This window comes from Phycodurus eques, chromosome 14 (genome assembly GCF_024500275.1).
Source record: "Phycodurus eques isolate BA_2022a chromosome 14, UOR_Pequ_1.1, whole genome shotgun sequence".
Lineage (NCBI taxonomy): Eukaryota > Metazoa > Chordata > Actinopteri > Syngnathiformes > Syngnathidae > Phycodurus > Phycodurus eques.
In genome coordinates this window covers 12531799-12552449 of record NC_084538.1, presented here as the reverse complement: position 1 = coordinate 12552449, position 20651 = coordinate 12531799, and the positions used below count along the sequence as shown (strand labels likewise).

The 20651-nt window shown below is 42.6% G+C and overlaps 2 protein-coding genes across 2 annotated transcripts; one reads left to right on the top strand and one right to left on the bottom strand.

The window, feature by feature from the left end:
* Positions 1-1892: 1892 nt before the first annotated feature.
* On the bottom strand, positions 1893-12563 carry exoc5 (exocyst complex component 5). Its single transcript, XM_061696981.1, has 18 exons — positions 12377-12563; positions 12071-12165; positions 10048-10195; positions 9774-9968; positions 8450-8514; positions 7654-7682; positions 7460-7569; positions 7276-7320; positions 7049-7189; positions 6880-6962; positions 6590-6799; positions 6369-6516; positions 6153-6261; positions 5835-5955; positions 5330-5416; positions 5130-5238; positions 4829-5044; positions 1893-3557 (listed from the first exon to the last, which is right to left on the bottom strand). The coding sequence occupies exons 1-18, from the start codon at positions 12401-12403 to the stop codon at positions 3369-3371; spliced, it is 2127 nt and encodes a 708-aa protein (XP_061552965.1). The 5' UTR covers positions 12404-12563; the 3' UTR covers positions 1893-3368.
* Positions 12564-12652: 89 nt separating this feature from the next.
* On the top strand, positions 12653-16462 carry ap5m1 (adaptor related protein complex 5 subunit mu 1). The gene is made up of 8 exons (XM_061696425.1): positions 12653-12850; positions 13579-14236; positions 14310-14537; positions 14612-14751; positions 15440-15525; positions 15596-15708; positions 15907-16003; positions 16087-16462. Exons 1-8 carry the CDS (start codon positions 12783-12785, stop codon positions 16161-16163), a joined length of 1467 nt encoding a protein of 488 aa, XP_061552409.1. The 5' UTR covers positions 12653-12782; the 3' UTR covers positions 16164-16462.
* Positions 16463-20651: the final 4189 nt, after the last annotated feature.

The following is a 20651-nucleotide window of genomic DNA, read 5'->3' as shown; positions in this document are numbered from 1 at the left end:
CTGCTGTAATGCCTTATTGTCAGTGCTCCAGGAGGCTGAGGCAGGGCCAGCCTAGTTGGGGCGGCGATGTGCTGAAAGCGAGGATTTATGGGATGTTGGAGGACTAGCTGGAGGTGTGCACAAAGAGTGGACTAACCTGGTAGAGTGTGGTCAGAGAGGTGGAAAAGGGTGGGAGATGTGTGAGGGGCAAAATCATTCAAGGGCAAGAAGTGTAGAATTGGATATTTGAAGCCTTTTTAGCAGGGGTGTCCAAACCTTCATTTTTTTCGAGGACCGCATACAGAAAAATCAAAGGGTGCGAAGGCCACATTCTGCAGCTATAATGTAATAAACACACTAAAACCAATCCATCAGTCTAGGCAAATTTAAATATGCTATATAACTGAAGTATACTGTCCTACTTCACCAATCAGGGTGATTGGAGTACAACTGTTACTGCAGTACAGCATTTTAGGTGTAAATAGTTGTTTTTTTTTTGCATCTTTGCACATGTAGAAAAACTTGCTATTCAAAGTATTCAAATGTTGTTGTTCATCATTATACATTATTATCTGTCAATGGAGACATTTTATACTGGATCTCATTAGATTGAACAAGTGGTCATTATAGTCAGTCATTCTATGTTCCTCCTGGTGGTAACTTCAGTGGGTGTTCAAATGGTCAGAAAAAAAAATATATATATATATTATTAATATATACAGTATAATAATCATCATTATGCAGGGGCGTAGCTCGTCATTTCGGGGCCCAAGGTAAACCCAATCATGTGGGTTTTTTTCACATACTGTACATGTCTCGCACTGACAGAAGTTTTATTTTCACCTCGCTACAAAGTTTCTTAAACTGTTGCTATTATTCGACGATTTAAGCGACTATTTATTTCCCCTTCCACTGTCCTGTGAAAAATATTTATCACCAAAGATTTTGAATATCAATGTCAAAAAAGTGTGATTTTGAGAAAATTCTCCAATTTCATGAGCTAGATAAAGTCCTTAGAATCCTTTTGAGGATTATTTCCTAACAAGTGAATCATCGCAATGCTTTTACTGTAATTGATAAGAACATTAGTCAACATTTAATATAGTTTCCCTGTGCCAGCTTGTGTGGGGTTTCCCCAGGTCTCCACCTTCCTCCCACATTCTGTCTTCGGAACTTTGGACCTGACCTTCCTTTTCAAACCCAAACTCAAGATGCACCTATTCTGGACAGCCTAATCACTTTAACATTTCTCATATAATGTAATTTGCCATCTTTTATGTTCGGTTATTTTATTGTATTGCTTGATTTATTGTGTAACTATGTTTGTATGGTGACCATGAGTGGCTTGAAAAGCACCTTTTCAATAAAATCAATTATTATTAATTGTATTATTTTTTCAAACACTTTAAGGGTGCACCCCGCATCTCGGCCAAAGTCAGTCAATGGATGGATTAAAAATAAAAACACCAATAAAAGACACAAGAGTCATAAATGTAAAAACAACAACTATTTCTTATCCTGTTGAATGAGAAAGCATGTCCAAACCTTTGACTGGTGTTGTAATGAGTGTTTTTTCATTGTTATTTGATTATTGTGTTGTAAGGTAAAGGTTGAGCCTGCTGCAGGTGTTTGGCGTAACTGGCCATACTAACGGATATTATTAATTCAGAGATGGTTTAACCATTGTTAAGTTTCCCGCTTCTGTCCCTTGGGCTGGTTAGTATGTCCTGGTGTCTTTATGTATCCAAAATTGTATGCTAGAGGTGCTTCAACTGACAAGTAAGAGTGGACAGTCTTATCCAGCTCTCCAGTGTTGACACTATTACTAATCCCCTCCACCTGCTCAAATATCCACCTCCCCCCAAAACACCTCCCTCCCCCTTTTCCACAAGCCCGTGCTGGGCATCCCTGGGGACAGGCCGCACCTCTGCCTTGCTTGGTCTCCGCACAGGTTATCACCACAGGCCTGGCATCTCTCCCCCATCCACATCCTGCATCGCACACACTAATCGCCCCCCAAAAAACAAATAGTTTTCAAATGTTTGGAAGAGACCCGTTGTTTGCATCAGGGCCTAACAAAATATTTTTTACAAGCTATCCAGTTGTGATTAGGGCAGAGAGAATTTAATTTATGTGGCATTGATAATATTAATATTAGCCTAATTAATTATGTTGTTTGAACACGCTCGTCTCTGTGTGTACCTTCTACACAACGCCAACCAGCCGGAGCTGGAACCGAGCTCTCAGGCGTCTCTATCTCCCTCCCGTCCATGACTACTGCACACAATTCATCAAGCCAGAGATATCTAATCCCCTCTGGCGCCGCTCACTTCCCCAAGTCGAAGAAAGAACTTTACTCTGGTGGCAAGAATTTCCATGAATACTTGATGACTTCTATAGAAAAAGAGAGGGTTTCAACTCACTTTGAAAGTGACATTCGCCCATAATAAAGTGCAAGACCAACTTGGCATCGTGGCTCATCTCCTTGAGGATAAGGACAATGATAAAATGTATCTTTTTTGTTTAATGAGTCTCTGGTTAAGGCAAACAGCAGTACATCGGGAGCAGCTTTGTGGAGAAGACATTTCCAGGCAGCAGGCATCATCTACCTCCTCTTTTAGTGCAAAAAAGACAGGAACCACCATTAAAGCCCTGTGTGAAGAGGTCCTCCCTGGTGTTTCTTTAATCAAAAAAGGTCAATATTTCAATCTCCCCTGACCCAGAAACTGTGCGCATCTAGTCAGGAACGTCTTTGAGCAAGTGTTGATCTGTGCAATTACAGTGGCACATACTCAGTGACCCATCGCAGCAGTCATCTGAGCCAACAAAGGACCACCCAAACCTCTGAAGAGGTTCTCAGACCTGTTTCGAGTTTGAATCTCACTTCACTGCAGTGGCCTCTTGACATTTGCTTTGTGCTCAGAGGTCAATGGTCAGCGAAGTGGTCATGTGTCTTTTTTATCCAGACAGAGCTCTATCGCATGCTTCTCAGGCTGACTCAAGACTTTACTTGTCTCCCTTTTACAGCAGCTTGAGGGTTTATTCTGGGTGCACAAGAGCAGCCAGAGGATTTATATAGGTGGCACGATCAAACATAATGTTTTTGTTGTACATAAGCTGACAAAATCAATGTCCATTTATGAAGAAATCTAAACATGTGAATGGGTATTTAAAAACAAATATTCAATTTATACACGTTTTAAGAAAGAGGTGAAATGCACATTATCCCACATTCAAGGAACAGTAGCCATCGCGAAGAGAGTCTGTCAAGGCGGACTTTTGCATCCTCTAATGCAGAGGTGTCTCTATCAAAGTGCAGCAACTCATTGAAGCATGGCGGCGGACTGCGGTACTGGACGGAGGGCATTTGTCAAGTGTTGACCCAGTCATTAGCTGAAGTGGCGGCCAAGTCGGGCTGAACGGTAGTCCACTCTGAGCTGGACGAAGGCGTGCAGGAGGTTGCGGTCTAGATTGGTCAACTGCTCGCCTGAACACACCTGCTTCATGTTGTCAGGGGCGACGACCAGGAGGTTACACAGGGCGTGCAGGGTGTCGAAAAGCTGCAGCACCAGAGGCACCTGCAGGATGGACACACACGGAATTATTAAAAAATACATCAAGATGCATCACATATTAGATAACGTGGGGGCTTTTTGATGATGTAATTACATAATGAAATATGTTAAAAATCACTGAAGTTAAACGCCTTGAGATTGCACAATTTGGACAATATTTACAGGGAAAAATATACCCTAAATGTTCTACAAATGCAGCATGGTGGACAAGAAGTTAGCAAGTCTTCCTCACAGTTCTGAGGTATGGGGTTCAAATCTCTATATTCCTGTGTGGAGTTTGCATATTCTACCCGCTCTTGTGTGGGTTTTCCTCAGGTCTCCAGCTTCCTCGCACATTCCATAACCATCAACAAACATTTAAAGACTAAACTGTCCATATGTGCAAATGGTTGTTTGGCTAAATGTGCCCTGTGATTGGCTGGAGACCACCACAGAGCGCGCCTCCTGCCCAAACTCAGCTGGGATAGGCTGCAGCTCACACGCAACCTGAATGAGGACAAGCGCTGTAGAAAATGGATGGATGGATGTTGAACAAATTTTGGACATCCTAATGTGCAACTTCTAGCGTATCAAGGATTAATTAACTCTATGTGCATTCTGGAGTTTTGTAATGCTTTTTCTGAAAATTATATGGTGCTAAATGAAGAAAATACATATCAACTGGAGTTTACAATGAAGTACGTGCACACATATTTTAACCAGAAACTTCTTTTTTTTTTTAACGTAGTGTTAAATTTCCATGATAGTCATGACATGATTGCCAGACGCAAGGTGATAGCAATTTCCCATATCCTTTAATTTGGCTAAGTTTGTACTTCTTGTTTTTGTTCCTACTACCGTTTGCTTGATAGGACTCTCTGTCAGAGCTAGAACTAGCTGTTTGGGACTTTGAGCTAGATATTCTGTGACTGGTGTTGTGAATTTGATTCCCATCTTTATTTTGAGAGGAAAGAGCACTGTTTAATTTCATTTCAGTTGTATGACACTTCCAGATTCATAATTAAAAGCATGAGGTGCATCAGTGAGCCAATGTTTATTACCCCTTCCTAAAAATGCTTTTACAGTTTTTACTCTGGAACAACTTATTACAAATATAATTAATCTCTTGGAAATGTGGTATGGAAATCTGAACAAATTAGTGTTTGATTTCAGAGGTGCCACTGTAGTCCTAAAAAAGAAGTCATCTGATGAGTAAATTATATTTCAAGAGAACACACAGGCTAAGGCTTGTACAACAGGCCATGTTTTGCCGTGGACCTCTGCCCCGCTCTCACCCTGAAGTCCTTGGCGCATCGTCGGTATTCAGCCACGTCGCAGATGGCCAGCATGCCTCCCATGGAGCTGTAGCTGTACTGCTGCAGGTGCTCGTGAATGAGGCGGTGGAAGCGAACACCCAACTCTGTCAGCACCGTGTCCACATTCTTGCCATCCATAGACTTGCGCACGTGTTCCACCTGCCGACTGACGTAGGCACAGACCTTGGCACAGGCCTGCCCGATAGAAATGGGTGGAAAGTCATTTAAAAGCAAAAAGGCAAAGTAATTTGGCAGTTCTTATAGCTTGTGCCAGTCTTACTGCAGTGTACTGGATCATGACGTTGTTCTCATCCTCTGGCTTGAAGTCAGTCTTCTTCTGTTCTGTTGCCAAGATGTGCTTCATTTGTCCCACCATGCAGTTTAGCGTTCTGCAGCATAGAACCGCATCCATTACAAATGAACAACATTTAAAACCCACAAGCAACCACAAAGGAGGGTTGTCTGTCAGTACACACTTACCTGTCTATTCCTGTGTCCAGTTTCACCTCCATCTGTTCAATCACTTCTTTCTTCTTGTGCAAACACTCGGCCAACTTTGGAGATGAACTGCAAACACTAGATTTTAAAATGTAAGGCAAACATTTTAGATGTCATCTTTCAACCTGACCTCACCTTAGACATTAGTCTGGAGGCTATTGAATAACCCAGCATGATTTACACTGAACAAACACTTCATTGTGTTTGATCCAATATCAGAGCTGTATATAAAAATAATAATAATATGTCTTACAAAAATATTCTCATTTTTGATTGACATTGTCAGAAGCCACACCGTGTTGTCGTATGTTTGTAATTCTGGTTGGAGTTCGAAGTGGTGTGGAACAAAACCTCATCATTTAATAAATACAATTTGCTGCCCTCCTATAGCTATTGAGGAATTCTTGTAAGAGATTTTTTGATACATCAGTGTTGTGGCCAGTAAGTGTGCATACTATGTATATAAACCCTTTAACCTTAAACAAACCTTATTAGAGGCATAAGCTGGTCATTGAACTGCTTGTCAAACAAGTGAAATATAGAGTTTGCCTGTTGGACCACATCCAGGAAGTACAAGTTGGCGTTCTTGGCATCTGAGGAGGGAATTGCTGTATGGAATTGATAGAGCGAGAATATAATCAGATTATGCACTTAAAGGTCAGCCCAGTTCAGGCTGCACTCACTATAGTATAACTGTATTTTGATTTTTTTAATCAGTAAATGCACTTCAGTGGCGGTCATTTTTAAACTAAGCTAATATCCACAACACTTTACTTGGTTCTCTAATTCCAATAGGTGACTGTACCTGAGAGACCAATTTCCAAAGCATAGTCAATGTGCTCCACACACAGATGCTCGACCAGCAACAGGAAGATTAAGAAGGCATTCTTAGGCAGGTCGGCAGGATCTGAAAGCTGCGTCACCATGAACAAAAGGCCAGAGGACATGTTTCGCATTTGGCACAGCAGGAATTCATATGTAACATATACATACTGCTCCCAAGCAAGACTTGGAGGCTCACCCTGTGGCATCTCTCAAAGGCATGCCGTGTTTCCTGCAGCAGGTTGACCACCAATTCTGGAGACAGAAATGTCTCCCCATGGGTGTCAATACTAGGGCCTAGTGGTAGATTAGTGCGTTGTCTGATCCGCTCCTTCAGTTCTTGGATACTGCACAGGAACACACTTTCAGATCAGTATGTGGTTGTGAAAAAGTGAATAAAAGATTAAAATACAAACCGACCTGCCGGTGCCAATCGGACGTTTCTGGTGGTTCTTGGAGTCGTAGTAGCGCTGGAGAATCATGGCGCCGCGAGTGCGAAGGTAGTCCTTCTCCATGTCAATGTAGCTTTCCAGGTAGGAGGAGAAGATGCTTTTTATGAGCTTGGACAGGAAAGTGTGCTTGTCAGAGCCCAGGTTGAACTCGCTGAGCTTAGTGGCCAGCACTGTGGTTCTGGAGTGTTTGGACACACAAACCATAAGGATGAAGAATACTGTGTATACAGAAAGGAAATCAAAAGAGGAATGGTTTACTTTGTGTAAAGGTCATAGAGGTTCTTGAGGTACTGTTCCACGTCAGAGTGCCGTGTGTCATCCAGTTTTTCCCTCACATGGGCCTGCAGACACAAAGCCAGTCAGAATATTACAGATGAAAGGCCACTTGAGAACCGTCACTTTAACAAGTTGCCAATAAGTCAAGTACCTGTAACTTGTTTTCAAAGATGTTCTGGATCAGTTTGGCCATGACAGTCTCTGGGCTGCTGAAGACCTCGCCCACCTGCTTGTTGACCCTTTGGCAGAGGACTGCTGTGTCTTCAAACACATCATTCCTCATGTAAGCACCCTAGGACCAAGACAAGAATGTAATACAGATGTTTATCCAAGATAACAAACAAACTTCTCATGGTACACAAAAGAAACCTCACTTACTTCCTGGCACTGTTTGATGTACACATCTACACAGTGAGCATAGCCCTTAAGAAAACAACACAATGGTTGTAATTTTTAGTGATAGATGGAAAACTTCAATGAAGCCATGCAATGAAGATTAAATGACGGAAGAAAAAAAAATATATAGTGACTGTTTACTATAGTTATGTCTGCTTGAGGTCACCTTGAAATGCAGGAGAACGGCTGCCACCTCCCGCATACGTCCAATCTCTCCCCTGCGCTGGGCAGCAGTGAACTCCTGAATTAGCTGACGCTCCAGGTCATGGTACTTACCTGAAAACAAGAATACAAGGATCCCTCAGAAAATAACCTTTCAGTGGAGATTATTGTTAATGCTGAATCATGGAGTAAACTTACTTGCAATTTTGGCTTTGACATCTGAAAATCTGTAACCCACAAAATGAAACAAAAAGAGGTGGATTAGTGGGGTATGCCACAATCAGTTTGACAATCACTAGACAGTTCATTAAGTACACCTTTGTAATGTCATAAGATCCAATACAAAAGAAGCATTAAAGCATGTACAATGTTCACCACAGTCTAAGCCCAGTTTTACACATTGAAGCGTTGTAAATTGGAATAGGTTTCCATAAACAAAGCTATGACTCACTGGACAATTCATTAGGTACATCTGCATCTTATATCTGTACTAGGATCTGGTACAAGAAAGAAAGACAAAAAAAAAAAATCTGCCTTTACATTGATAATAATGCTCAGTTTTAATAGGTGATATGAGTATTATTTAGGTATAAAGGAGGAGCAGTTAATGAGAGTTTGCAACTCTCATGTAGCGAAATACTGTAATTTTTTTTATAAACACCTGCAGTGTAATTATACACCACTGTAATTATACACCACTGTAGACCAAAGCCACATTAATTTAAAAACAATGTTAATAACATGGTACATTATTACCTCTATGAGAGTTTCAATTAAAATTGAGCATTATTACCTTTGTAAATGCAGATTTTTTTTGAAAATAATGTATCCCGTGAGTCAGAGCTTTGTTTCTAAAAACCTATTAAAATTTAAAACGCTTACATATGTAAAAATCATCTTAAACTGCGATGAACAGTTTACATGCTTAATAAAGCACCTTCCTCTTGTTTGCAAGTGCCCTTGTCTAAAGCTGCCTCCAGGATTCCTGACTCACCTGTCAAATGGCAGCTCCTGGGCAATGAGATGCAGCTTCTGAATGATATCAGCAGCCTCTTTAATCTGAAGAAGGGAGAGGAGGTCAGCGTGTGGGAGAGAAAAAAAGAGAAAGAGAGACAGAGAGAGAGAGAGAGAGAGAGAGAGAGAGCGAGAGAGAATGACAATGAGTGGTGGACATTTCTGAAATAAAGACGAAAGGCCGCTGGCGGTGTGTCCACTAGGGGGATCATCATCTTAAAGTAGCCCTCCTCCGCCTCTCCGTGTTGAACAGCCGGCTGATAACAGACAGGCGGAGCTCACCTGGGCATCTGCACCAGCGGTCCTGACTTAGCAGCACAGCCAGCTGTTTATTGGCAAGGCTTTTCTCAATGGCCTGTAATCCTTAAGGATTCCAAATCGCTTTCAATAATCTATCCGGCCAGGGATATCTGTCTGGGAAAAAAAAATAATGGAGGAGGGAGGGGGTCCTTCCCCCCACCCCTCCTGACATACACGCCGACTGTAAAAAGCCCTGGACCCGCGAAAGGCCCGTCGTCTGCAACTCCTATGTTCCCGCAGATGCCTGCCTCAGCTAACATCATTACTCTGCTCCCGTGAGGAGGATCCAGCCTTTCTGCTCAGCGAAGGTTTTCTAAGTATCTGTCCCCCAGCTAAGATTAGCTAAATCCCATGTAAGTAATGTAGCCGTCTCCCTGCAGTCAGGGTTTAGCAGCACTTGTCTCCACGCTGGCGGGCCAGCCCTCCCTTTCAGGAGGATTAGCAAAGCCATTCCCCTCCAGCTATTCACTTGCAACTTTTCTCTTTCCCCCCTCATCTGGAGGTATGCTCTGGAAAAGGAATCTGGACAGATATTTCGGCATCCCTTTCTGGAAAAAGAGGTCCTGACTCTGTGATCCCCTCACACTTGCTGATTCACATCCACCTTACTTACAGAAACTACTGTCAAGCCATCCCATGTAACTTAATTAAACTTTCAGCGTGCATTGGCTGCTTGAACTAAATGCACTTTCTACTGTATCTCAACTTCTCTTGCAGCACCACACACGTGATCATATCACATACGATAATACTAACTGTAAATACAATTAGGCTTGACTTGAGCATGTTGACATCCATGCTAGGCAATCTGCATACTGCCAAACAGCAAATGACAGTTTATTAATTCTAGATAGCTGTGGGATGACACTTGGGGGATAAACTTGACAAGTTATTATGAGAGGTTTACTTCTTAATTCTCTACAGTTTCACCTCCAGCTAAATAACAGCAGCATTCCTCATCAGTGGTCTCACAAATACACAAAGGGAGGAAACGTCGTACCCACCTTGTCTGGGTTATTGAAGACATCGCTACGCAAATCCCCATCCAAGAACTCGTTGAAGTAGGTCATCAGACGCTGAGCTTCTACGGCGCGTTGTCGTGGAGTGTTCACACCTTCGAGCTGATCACCCAGGTGACACACTTTGGTCGCCACATAACTGATATGCTCATCGAGCTCCTGAAAATGCTGGAAGGCCACCTGAGAAGAGCGCGGGATGCAAAATATTTAACGTGATGATTCAAAGTACAAAGGGCTCCAAGTGGCCCAAACAACACACCTGGTTGCTCCTCTGCAGGTCCTGCACTTTGTGGGCAAATTCCTTAGCTTCACGATGGCATTGATGCTCCAACTTCTCAACCCGCCGCTGTATCTTCTCGTCCAGTTGCTTCAGCTCCTCAATGTGGTTCTCAAACTCCTCCAACAACCTACCGTGAAGGGAACTATGTTGCTAAGTTGAAAATTCATCTGGAATTATCTACAGTTTGCCTGGAAAAGTAATCAAGTCCCACAAGGTTAAACGTGTCCCACTGACCTCACAGTCACACAGTGGTTATTAGGCAGAGAATAGTGTCACATGCTTAATTCTTGGGTCCCCTGCCTTAAGAAGTACGAGGAGCTTCGTCAGCTGCATTTTCGAACACCATTAGGGCTACAGAGCAAATGTTCTAAGTCAGCAGCATATATCACGGAGCAGGAAACATCCTGAAATGATGAGTGTATAATCTTCTGACTAATTCCCTAAGCAATGGCTGCAGCTTAAAGACATTTCCCAGCAGACACTCATTCCCTGGTTGGTGACTCAAATGTGGTGGCCTCCGAAGATATGTTGTCTCTGACTCCTCACTAAGAGCTTCCGACGAGATGGTGGCAAGTTTTTTTGTGCAGGAAGTAGATAAGGCAAGAAGGATAAACACATGCAGCTAAAGTGTTGTGGCAATTTTGCTCATGAAAAAGAACTTCCACCACAAGCGTAAACAACACTATAATAAAATTACATTGACAAATAAAAACAGAACGTACCCATATAAATAAAACATATAGCTCAGTGCATGCATATTTTATTTTATTCAATTAATACTTAAAAATGTGTCTGTTTTAGTCGTAGCTTTTTTCTAGGCAATTCTTGTTTCTCAACCAAACAAAAAGGCCCCAATAAAAAAACACACTCAACTTCTCAATACATATAAACACCCCATCAGTTCCCACTCAGTGACGGTGTGAATGTGAGTGCGAATGGTTGTCCGTGTCTATATGTGCCCTGCGACTGACTGGCGACCAGTTCAGGGTGTAGTCCACCTTTCGCCCGAAGTCAGCTGGGAGAGGCTCCAGCGTCCCGTGACCCTAACCAGGATAAGCGGTGTTGAAAATGGATGGATAAACACCCCAGTTAAAATATATATATATCTAAAACGGTTTAGTTCCCGGCGGCACGGTGGCCGACTGGTTAGAGCGTCAGCCTCACAGTTCTGAGGACCGGGATTCAATCCCCGGCCCCGCCTGTGTGGAGTTTGCATGTTCTCCCCGTGCCTGCGTGGGTTTTCTCCGGGCACTCCGGTTTCCTCCCACATCCCAAAAATATGCATTAATTGGAGAATCTAAATTGCCCCTAGGTGTGACTGTGAGTGCGAATGGCTGATTGTTTGTATGTGCCCTGCGATTGGCTGGCAACCAGTTCAGGGTGTACCCCGCCTCCTGCCCGATGTTAGCTGGGATAGGCTCCAGCACGCCCGTGACCCTAGTGAGGAGAAGCGGCTCAGAAAATGGATGGATGGCTGGATGGATGGATGGTTTAGTTCCCACACTACTTGTTTGCTGGTGAAATATTTGAATAAACGTAAATAGCACGATTAAATTAGTATTTAACTGGCATTTATCATCTACAACGTCAACTGTGACACACCTGATTGAACATGACTTTGAAAATGCTTTTGAATGTTAGTTATTCTGAGATAAATTACCATATGTATTACTAATATACAACAATATAAGACTATCATTCGTGGTGAAATATGGTTGGCATTCTAGAAAATAACATGCAATGACTGAATTACGTGACATTGGTTGTTTGTTTCTATGTGCCCTGAGATTGGCTGGCGACCAGTTCAGGGTGTACCCCGCCTCTCGCCCGAAGACGGCTGGGATAGGCTCCAGCACGCCCGCAACCCTTGTGACGATAAAGCGGTACGGTAAATGGATGGATGGATGTTTTGCAGTCATGAAAGTAAATCTGCATTGAAGATTTATTTAAAAGTAAGTGATCGTGCAAAAATATGTTTTCAATTAAACGGCGCTTTCAGTACCGTTTGGGGTCGAATGCTTCAGCACCTCCTTTGGAGCCTCCCCCAGGAGTCCTCCAGGCCAATCTTTCAATGTACTCATCCGCATCAAAGGGCTCCTAATGTGCACAAATCAAATAATTATAATAGGAAGGTCGATCATCTCACAGCAACCTTCTTCAACGTGCCGGCGAAACTACTTCTAATGACGTTGTCGCGAAACGCCTCGCGGGAAATGCAAAGAACATGGAAAGCAGATGAACAAGGACAGTTAGCCAGCTAGCTTCCGGTGGCTAACAAAACTCCGGGCAGTAGCAGCAATCATTTTACCTCGAAAAGCTGAGCGGTCGTCGCCATCTTTATAGATCAGCTGGCGATGTGAAGTAGTACAATTTCGATGGAGGAGCACAAGGTCGGCAATGACGCCGACCTCGACATGGATATTCGAATTTCCGACAATTGTGCCTTTAGTTTGTTGACACTTAGCTGGTTAGCGGCTCCTGCTTCCTGTATCAGGGAGAAGGGTGTGACTGTGGAGACGATGGCGACTGCGCATGCGTCCTTGTCAGCTGATTGGTGCCACAAGTCACGTGAGACAGCAACCGGAAGTATAGTGCACTGTTGTAGTCTATGGTGAAGGAAAGGTGTACATTCGTTGAGGAATTAGCTAATGTGAATTTTGTCATTTTTAAGTTGTTTTTTTTCCTCTACGTTGTGACGTGGATCAGCTGGATAAATGAGTTTTCGTGCCCTGTGGATTATTACTCATGATAAAGGCGAAAATGCTTCAGTTCGCTTTTCAAGGTACAGTGCTATACGTTGCTTTATTGGTAGCATAGCTATTTGTAAACATCCAATGAATATTTGACTTACACCAATATCCGACAAATCACTTGAAAACGATTCCATAAGTATCATTTTCCTGAGAGAAATATTAAGAACGTAATGACTCTTTAAAACCCGCTGGAAGTGCACCAATTTCTGGCCAACGTCTCAATGCAAAGACAATAAGGGGTCGATATTTTGCGTATGACCTTCTTTGTTGAATCCCACTTTCAAGCTTTATTAACTTTCTTAGTCTTTATCTGATCTTTATTATATCTATCTTTATTTAGGTAAGGTTGGTATCATTGTAAAGCTTGTTAAACACAGAAATGTACCGCATATAATAACACTAATGATGAACTTAAAATAATTAAGGAAAGCCAAGGGCCCAGTTTTACAAAATAACGGTTAAGAGCCCAACATAATTTGCAGATGGCGGTCAGGTTATGTGTGGATTAATTTGGCACTCAAACATGCATAGAAAAAACAAATTAAGAGTTGAGACTGAACAAACATGAAATAAGTTTTTAAAATACATTGTAAGGGTGAACTATAGCACAGTTAAAATGGTGAGTCAGAGTAACATCACAAGGTAGCCTACCTAGCCAGCGGTGCGCCCAAAAGATTTGTTTGCAGATTGAACAATTTAAGTTAAATTTGGCAGGAGCATGTGTGTGTTTGTAACGCCGCACATGTTCACTTCGCAGGAGGTTTGCTACAGTGGAGCACCGTGCAAAGAGACTAGGAGGCTCCTTGTATGTAGCGGTTCCGGAAGACAGCTCTGTGCTCAGACTCCTGCTCACCGAGCTCGGCCTCTCAGACCCACACAAGCCATTCGTCCTTCTCCGAGATGATTGTCGTCGCTGTCCCAAGACCCCTGCTTTTGAGCTACGTGTCGGTCCTGGTCAGGAAACGCTCTGGCCGTTGGTGGTCATCACTCATGGATCGCTCATCGTAGCTTGCTTGGGTCTAGTGGACGTCCCCCTAGAGCCCCGGCCACCTCTAGCCAACCTGCTGTCCGTCTCACAGGGCATCACATTTCTGATTGGATTGCAGAATTTTCTCCTGGGCTCAGGCGGTAAGCTTGATAATGAGGTGATGGCCTCTCGCCTGGCAGCACTTCCCTCTGTGCTCCTGCAGGTTTGCCCTTTTGGTACACCTCTAGATGTGCCCTCTGTCAGGGCACCTGCCACATCTTCTGTGCCCGCTCCTGCTGGGAACCAGAAGCAGCCCGCTTGGAAGACGGGCTTCCACCGGGGACGTGCTGTAGTCAATACGGCACTGACAGAGACCGTGCGCTCCATGCAATATGGTGACTCAAGTAGACAGGACACGTGGGATGTGTATGGCACAGTAATGTGCAAAGTAAGTGTAAAGTAAAAGCAAATACACGTTTTGCTTCAGTTGCCTGCATTTTACTTTGTCCTACTTTTAACAGTGTGAAGTGGAGGGGATTCTCCCAGATGTGACAGTGACCCTCACTCTGCCACCCAATGGATCCCCACTGCAAGACATCTTGGTGCATCATTGCGTCACCTCGCTGGATTCCAGTATCTTGACTGCATGCAGCGTCGATAACTTTGACGGCTCATCGTTCTCCGGACCATACAAGTTTCCCTTCTCTCCTCCTCTGGAACCCTTCCGACTTTGCGGCTACACATCACAGGTCAAAATATGGAGCTATTGTGAGCATATTTTGCATCTCACTCACTGATAAATAATTCCTGAAATCTCTCATAGGTGCCTGTCCCTCCCATTCTTGGTTCATATCAACTAAAGGAAGAACAAAACCATCTGCTTGTGTCAGTGACTCTGAAACTTCATGAGAGTGTGAAGAATAGTTTTGAATACTGTGAAGCACACCTACCTTTTTTTAACAGGTAAACAATAGGGTACACACTTTCTAGTATATTGCAATTCTATTTTACTCGCTGTATCTATTTACATATCGTTTAATACACATATACATATGTATAATAATCAATGTCGCCAGTCAACCTCTGCTTTCTATGGATTTTTGAACTATTTTTTCCTATAGGATATAATGGAAAACCTTTCCAGTGTCAATCTCATCTTCATACTACCTTCATTTACTGTTCAGAAAAGTTTCTACAGTTAGGCAAGTGTATAAAAAAGTTCAACCACTGTGATGAGTATAGAAAAATTATGTAAAAACAGAAGGTACTCATTGATGTTGAAGGCTCAATGAGTCGCATCGCACGTATGCGTCACACATCACTACTTAACTGTTACAAATGTGTAAAAAGCAGTCAACCACTGTTAAAATGTGATGACTTAAACATTCTACCTTAACTACCACATGTTGATGCAGGGGTTCTACGGCTTCGATTCCGTGTCCCCTGCAAATAATTGCTCATGGACTGTTATTGTATGTTCAGTACTTTTTGTCAAAAAGTTGTCTTTAGTTTTAGGATTATACTTCTTACAGAACAATAAGCAAATCCACCACCAACAAACAAATGCCATTCACAATATGACTATATCTATTGTATGATTGCCTTAAAACTTAATTTAATTTATTTATTTATTTGATTTGATTTTTTGCAGGCCTCAAATGGGTTCTGTGGATGTGAAAGTGAGCTGTGGACATGTAGATCTTTCCAAGGAGAAGAACCTGGTGGTGTGGGTCCTTGGTGAGTTTTGGATATCCAGAGAGTTCTTGTAAAGAAGCTGATGATTTATTTTCTCCTCATGAATATTTAGGACAAAAATTTCCAAAATCTCGTGAAGTCACAATGGAAGGCAGGATCAGCCTTTCAGGGCCGGCAGCAGGACCTACTGACCCCATTTGTACAGATCTCACAGCCTATGTCAAAGTAGGTTAATATACACTACTGCAGACAGAGACTCTTCATTTAGTCATGAAGTGCACTCAATTTTCTAAAATTAAAACACCAAGTCAGAACTAGGTGGGGAAAAATGTATCAAATACGTAAGAATCTTGACATGTAATTAACCTATAAATATGTAACACATTGTTTATGTGATGAACCACTGCATTATTTTCCTCCCAGTTGTACTTCAAAGTGCCTGACACAACACTTTCTGGATGCTGTGTGGACCAACACTCAGTACAGGTGTATTCTTCTGCTAAACCAAAAATAATAACTTGTAAGTTTATGCTATTCTTTTGAAATTTGTATTATATGCTACAAAATACACTTGTTGAAACAATTCCCCCCCCTTTCTTATAGCTCGGGAACTTCAATCTGAAGACTATTTCATCTGGAATTCAACGAGTACTGCTCCCATATGCCAGATGTTGCTGTAGGATGGACTCTAATAAAAGGAGCCACATATTTATGTATTATACTTGTCCAGATGTCCTTTTTACTCCTTGTAAATTTTTGTTACAGTAGACCTCTGTTTAGAGCACAGTGCATACACCATTTGGGAGACAATCACTCACTTGTGGCTTTTGGTGATTAAAATGGAGGGACAAAGTTTTAACTGGAAGAAATATAGTTTTTTATTTTATTTTATTTCAATTGCCTTGAGGCAACCTTTGCAGATTTCTACTTGAATTACTTCCTACTGCTGTCGGCCTTTCTTTATCCCCCTCCCCTACGTTTAGCCCATTGCAGACACAAGGGCCACCCCTCGCTCTGACAGGCCCACTTCAGTGACTCTCCATCAGCCGGATAATTAGCAGCTGGGGCCTTGTCATCAGCTGTTGTCGGCCTGGAGGAGAGGGGGCCGGCAGGGCAGTGAAAGGCTTGGCTGCCTCGGACACTGCCTTGGCGACAAAAGGCTACTCTTTAGAACTGGCAGGGGTCCTTGCACCAGCCCCCACCCCTTTTGACCCCGTCCCCGCCCTGTCAACTAGTGAGTAGTTCAAACAAACAACCTCTCCAACCAGTCTGTGATTGAGCACTGACCCTCTGGCCCTCCGAGACATTAAAGCAGTTGGTCACATTCAGCTGGCGGGACCTGGCTAATTGGTGAAAGAGTCACAAGGCTGGATGAAGTTGGGCTGTCTCTTGATGTTATGTAGGTGTACTAATGCAATTAGAGTGCTTGATTTGTTGTTATTGTAGCAATACCATTGTCAGTGTGTAACAGTCACATTTAGCCATCCATATGCCATATGCACTTATGAAAGAGCAGCATTTTTTTTCCTATTCTGGCGCATAACAAGGCACCTTCTCACATTAATTGTAATGCATAACCGGTCGATGAAGGGTTAAATCACAGGAGGTTGTGCCCCAACTGCTCCACAGCATCCAGACTCCTCTGAGTGCCCCCATTGTCTGCTGTTGGCCTCTTGTGCCCCTCGCTGGTCCAAATGCTAGTTTCTCACGTGGATTTCCACTCACAAGGCTGACCATGACCAATCCTCTATCAATTGGAACCAATTGCTCACACGGCATCATTCACCTTCCTTTTAAGTGTCCGCGCCGAGCGCCGGGAACCGAGACCTCTCGGCTCTTCTCCTCATCTGTGATTTGGCTTTAAGGCCCAGTGTATATGCCTAGCCAGCTGGAAGAAGTTTTTTATTTTTTATTATTTTTTTTTTTATCCTCAATATGAGGTCTCAAAGGCTCCTCAAGTCTGCTGTCATTGACTTCTTGCTGGTGGATTTGCTTTGTTGGAGGAATGGCTTATTTTAAAGTGTTACCTGTTCCAGTACCTTTAGCCATATAGACTTTTGACTTCACATTCTGTTGTTCCAACATACATATGCTAGATACACACGGTGAAGTTGAAACAGTTTTGGCACACACATGCAAGTAAATATGTTAAAATTAAGCAAAAGTATGTATTGTCATAAAATGTGTACAGTGCATCAGTGTTCAGAAACACCAGGTAAGAGTTATTATAAATGTCCCCAAAGCAATTATCTTAAACATTTGAGTATGGTGCTTCCTTTCAGCACAATAAAGCCACCTAGTGGTAATTGTTAGGCCAACCTCATTTGTTTCTGTAATTATCAAATACTGTACAACCATAATTGTTTTTGCTTATTAGCTGGTCTCCAAGCACCTGTTATGCGATGTGAGCGCATCATCGTTTGCACTGTTATTAATCTGTGGTCTCGGGTGTTTGTTTTTTGGAGTTTAATTCCTTTCAACCTTAAGTATTATTACGAAATACTGTAACCTCAAAGGATATTTTTTGAAGAATAATTATCTGGAGTTGCAGAAAATCTCTAGCACCAATTTCTGAACTCGTTTAAGTTAAATCCCACCTACGTCAAATCTGGGTGATCAGGTCTGAGTTAAATACAGTTGAGCGATTTATAAATTGATTCTATAGGAGTAAGGTATAAACACCCAAGCGCTCTTTTCCAGTTGTACCTCACGTTCGCCTCCAGAGGCCGCCACAACCCCAACAATTCCCTGAAAAACGCCATCACAATGACTTCTGTAGGCGACTGTGTACTCTACTTGCTTTTTTTTGTCGTGTTACAAACGTCCTAAGACTGTATGACAAAATTTAACAAGTGCCATTAGTTGAGCTTTCGTAACATGTTTAATGTTTGAAATCCTATAAACAGGAGAACCTATACAAAGAGTTACACAAAACGTTACAAATTCAATATGTAGATGTAGAGAATACGACAATCCATTCATAATAGTCTTAGTAATATACTATTTTAATGATTTCCCCGAATTAAAGAATCTAGCTTTGTGTAGAGGTTAGCAGGGATGAATAGTTAGTGATTTGGGGGCCCAAGACCGTCATACGGCCCTTCACATCTGTGTACTTCACCCATCCATCCATCCATTTTTTTGAGCCGCTTCTCCTCACTAGGGTCGCGGGCGTGCTGGAGCCTATCCCAGCTATCATCGGGCAGGAGGCGGGGTACACCCTGAACTGGTTGCCAGCCAATCGCAGGGCACATACAAACAAACAACCATTCGCACGCACAGTCACACCTACGGGCAATTTAGAGTCTCCAATTGATGCATGTTTTTGGGATGTGGGAGGAAACCGGAGTGCCCGGAGAAAACCCACGCAGGCACGGGGAGAACATGCAAACTCCACACAGGTGGGGCCGGGGATTGAACCCGGGTCCTCAGAACTGTGAGGCTGACGCTTTAACCAGTCGGCCACCGTGCCGCCCTGTGTACTTCAAATATTTTAAATATATTTTCATTAACTAAAAAGTGTGTATTCAAGAAAATTATCCTACTTGCTGAGCTAGATAAAGTCTTTAAAGTAGCACTATGCAGGCCCAAAAAAATGGCATGGAAATTTGACACGCCACAGAAGAGTAAAGTTAACAAGTCTGCCAAATTTAAATGAATAAAATTGCTAAGTCAAACCAGGTTTCAAAGCTTGAATAATAAGGGCCGCCTCTCAGACGCTGTGGCCGTGTCAAATGGATGCGCCAAAAAGAATCAAACATACTGAGGGGGTTTCAAAACTTTGTTTTGTTAATTGCTACCGGCTTCCTGAATTAGGTCTGCATATGCGCAGTAAAATGGAATAGTCTATTGCATGAGAAGGGAAGGGGGAAGACTCAAAACGATCATGATGAATTCAGCATTTTGTGTTTTTATGAATTAAGACTAGAACAATAATAAGTCCTTTAAATCTAAGGTAATTTTATCCATCAGTTTTTATGCGACGTTTAAGGGCCCTTAGGTATTGCCTGTGTTTACCTGATTTTAAGTCCACCCTTGGTGATTAGCACCTCTGCCTCAGAGTTCTGAGGTGCTAAGCTCGGTTCTTGGCTCCATTCTTCCTCCCTGGAGTTTGCGTGTTCTCCCATGCTTGCGGAGGTTCCCTCCACTCCGGCTTCCTCCCACATTCCCAAAGCATACGTGTTAGTTTCATTGAAGACGAAGTGTACCCTGCCCCTCTCCCAATGGCAGTTCACTAATGAGGCCTAGCAATATAGAAAATGGATATAAAGATAAAGAATAGCTTTCATCAGTCCTAATTACAGTATACTTTAAGTGTGGTCCAAAAATAGCTCACATCAATGTGGGTGCATTAATGACCTCTAATGGTCTAATGACCATTAATGACTGCATCTGAGTACTATGAGACAAAGTCCAGTCCAGTCTCGGCTTTTCTTTGTGTATTGTTCATGGCTGTAGAGCATCCCTCTTTCCACGCCACTTCAATCAGATCTGCCAGGACAGGCAGTGCCCACACTTCAAACACTCTTCTGCCCCAGTTGCCTTCTCCACTTCCTCTGTGTGCTTTCCCTCAAATCCAAAATGAATGATTCACGTTATAGATGGGTTTCAGCGGTCCACACCTCTGTTACCTGAGTCATTCTGTTGCGTGGTCCACAGTAGAAAAGTGGAGAATGACCCCATTTGTGAAAGAAAAGAAGTTGAATGCTCTCTTTGCTGGACTGGCACGATCTTTGAAAAATATAATTGAGTAGAGTAGCAACAAAAACAAAGAAATAAGGATCAAAAAGTCTGTTTATGATTCCAGCCATGCTTTTGTCCTACACTTTCTGACTGTGATGATGTTTCTTTAACGAAACCCTCCCCACAGATTCATGTATATTCCACAAAAAAATGCTTAAGATAAATTAATGTTTTTGGCAGACCTTTTTGGGTAGAAAGTGAAGTTACAGTATTTGACAAATTGTTGGCTTGAAAAATAGCAACTTCTCTTGGCAATAACTTGCTTTGTGCAAATACAACTGGATCACATTAGATTTAGACTCCTGCATTATTCCGGTTTATTAATTGTGTTTGTGTTTAAACGTCACCTCAGTAAATGCTTCATTAGAGGTCTCGGCTCACTCACTGTGCCCCAGAAACCATAGCAGCATCGTAATGTAGACTTG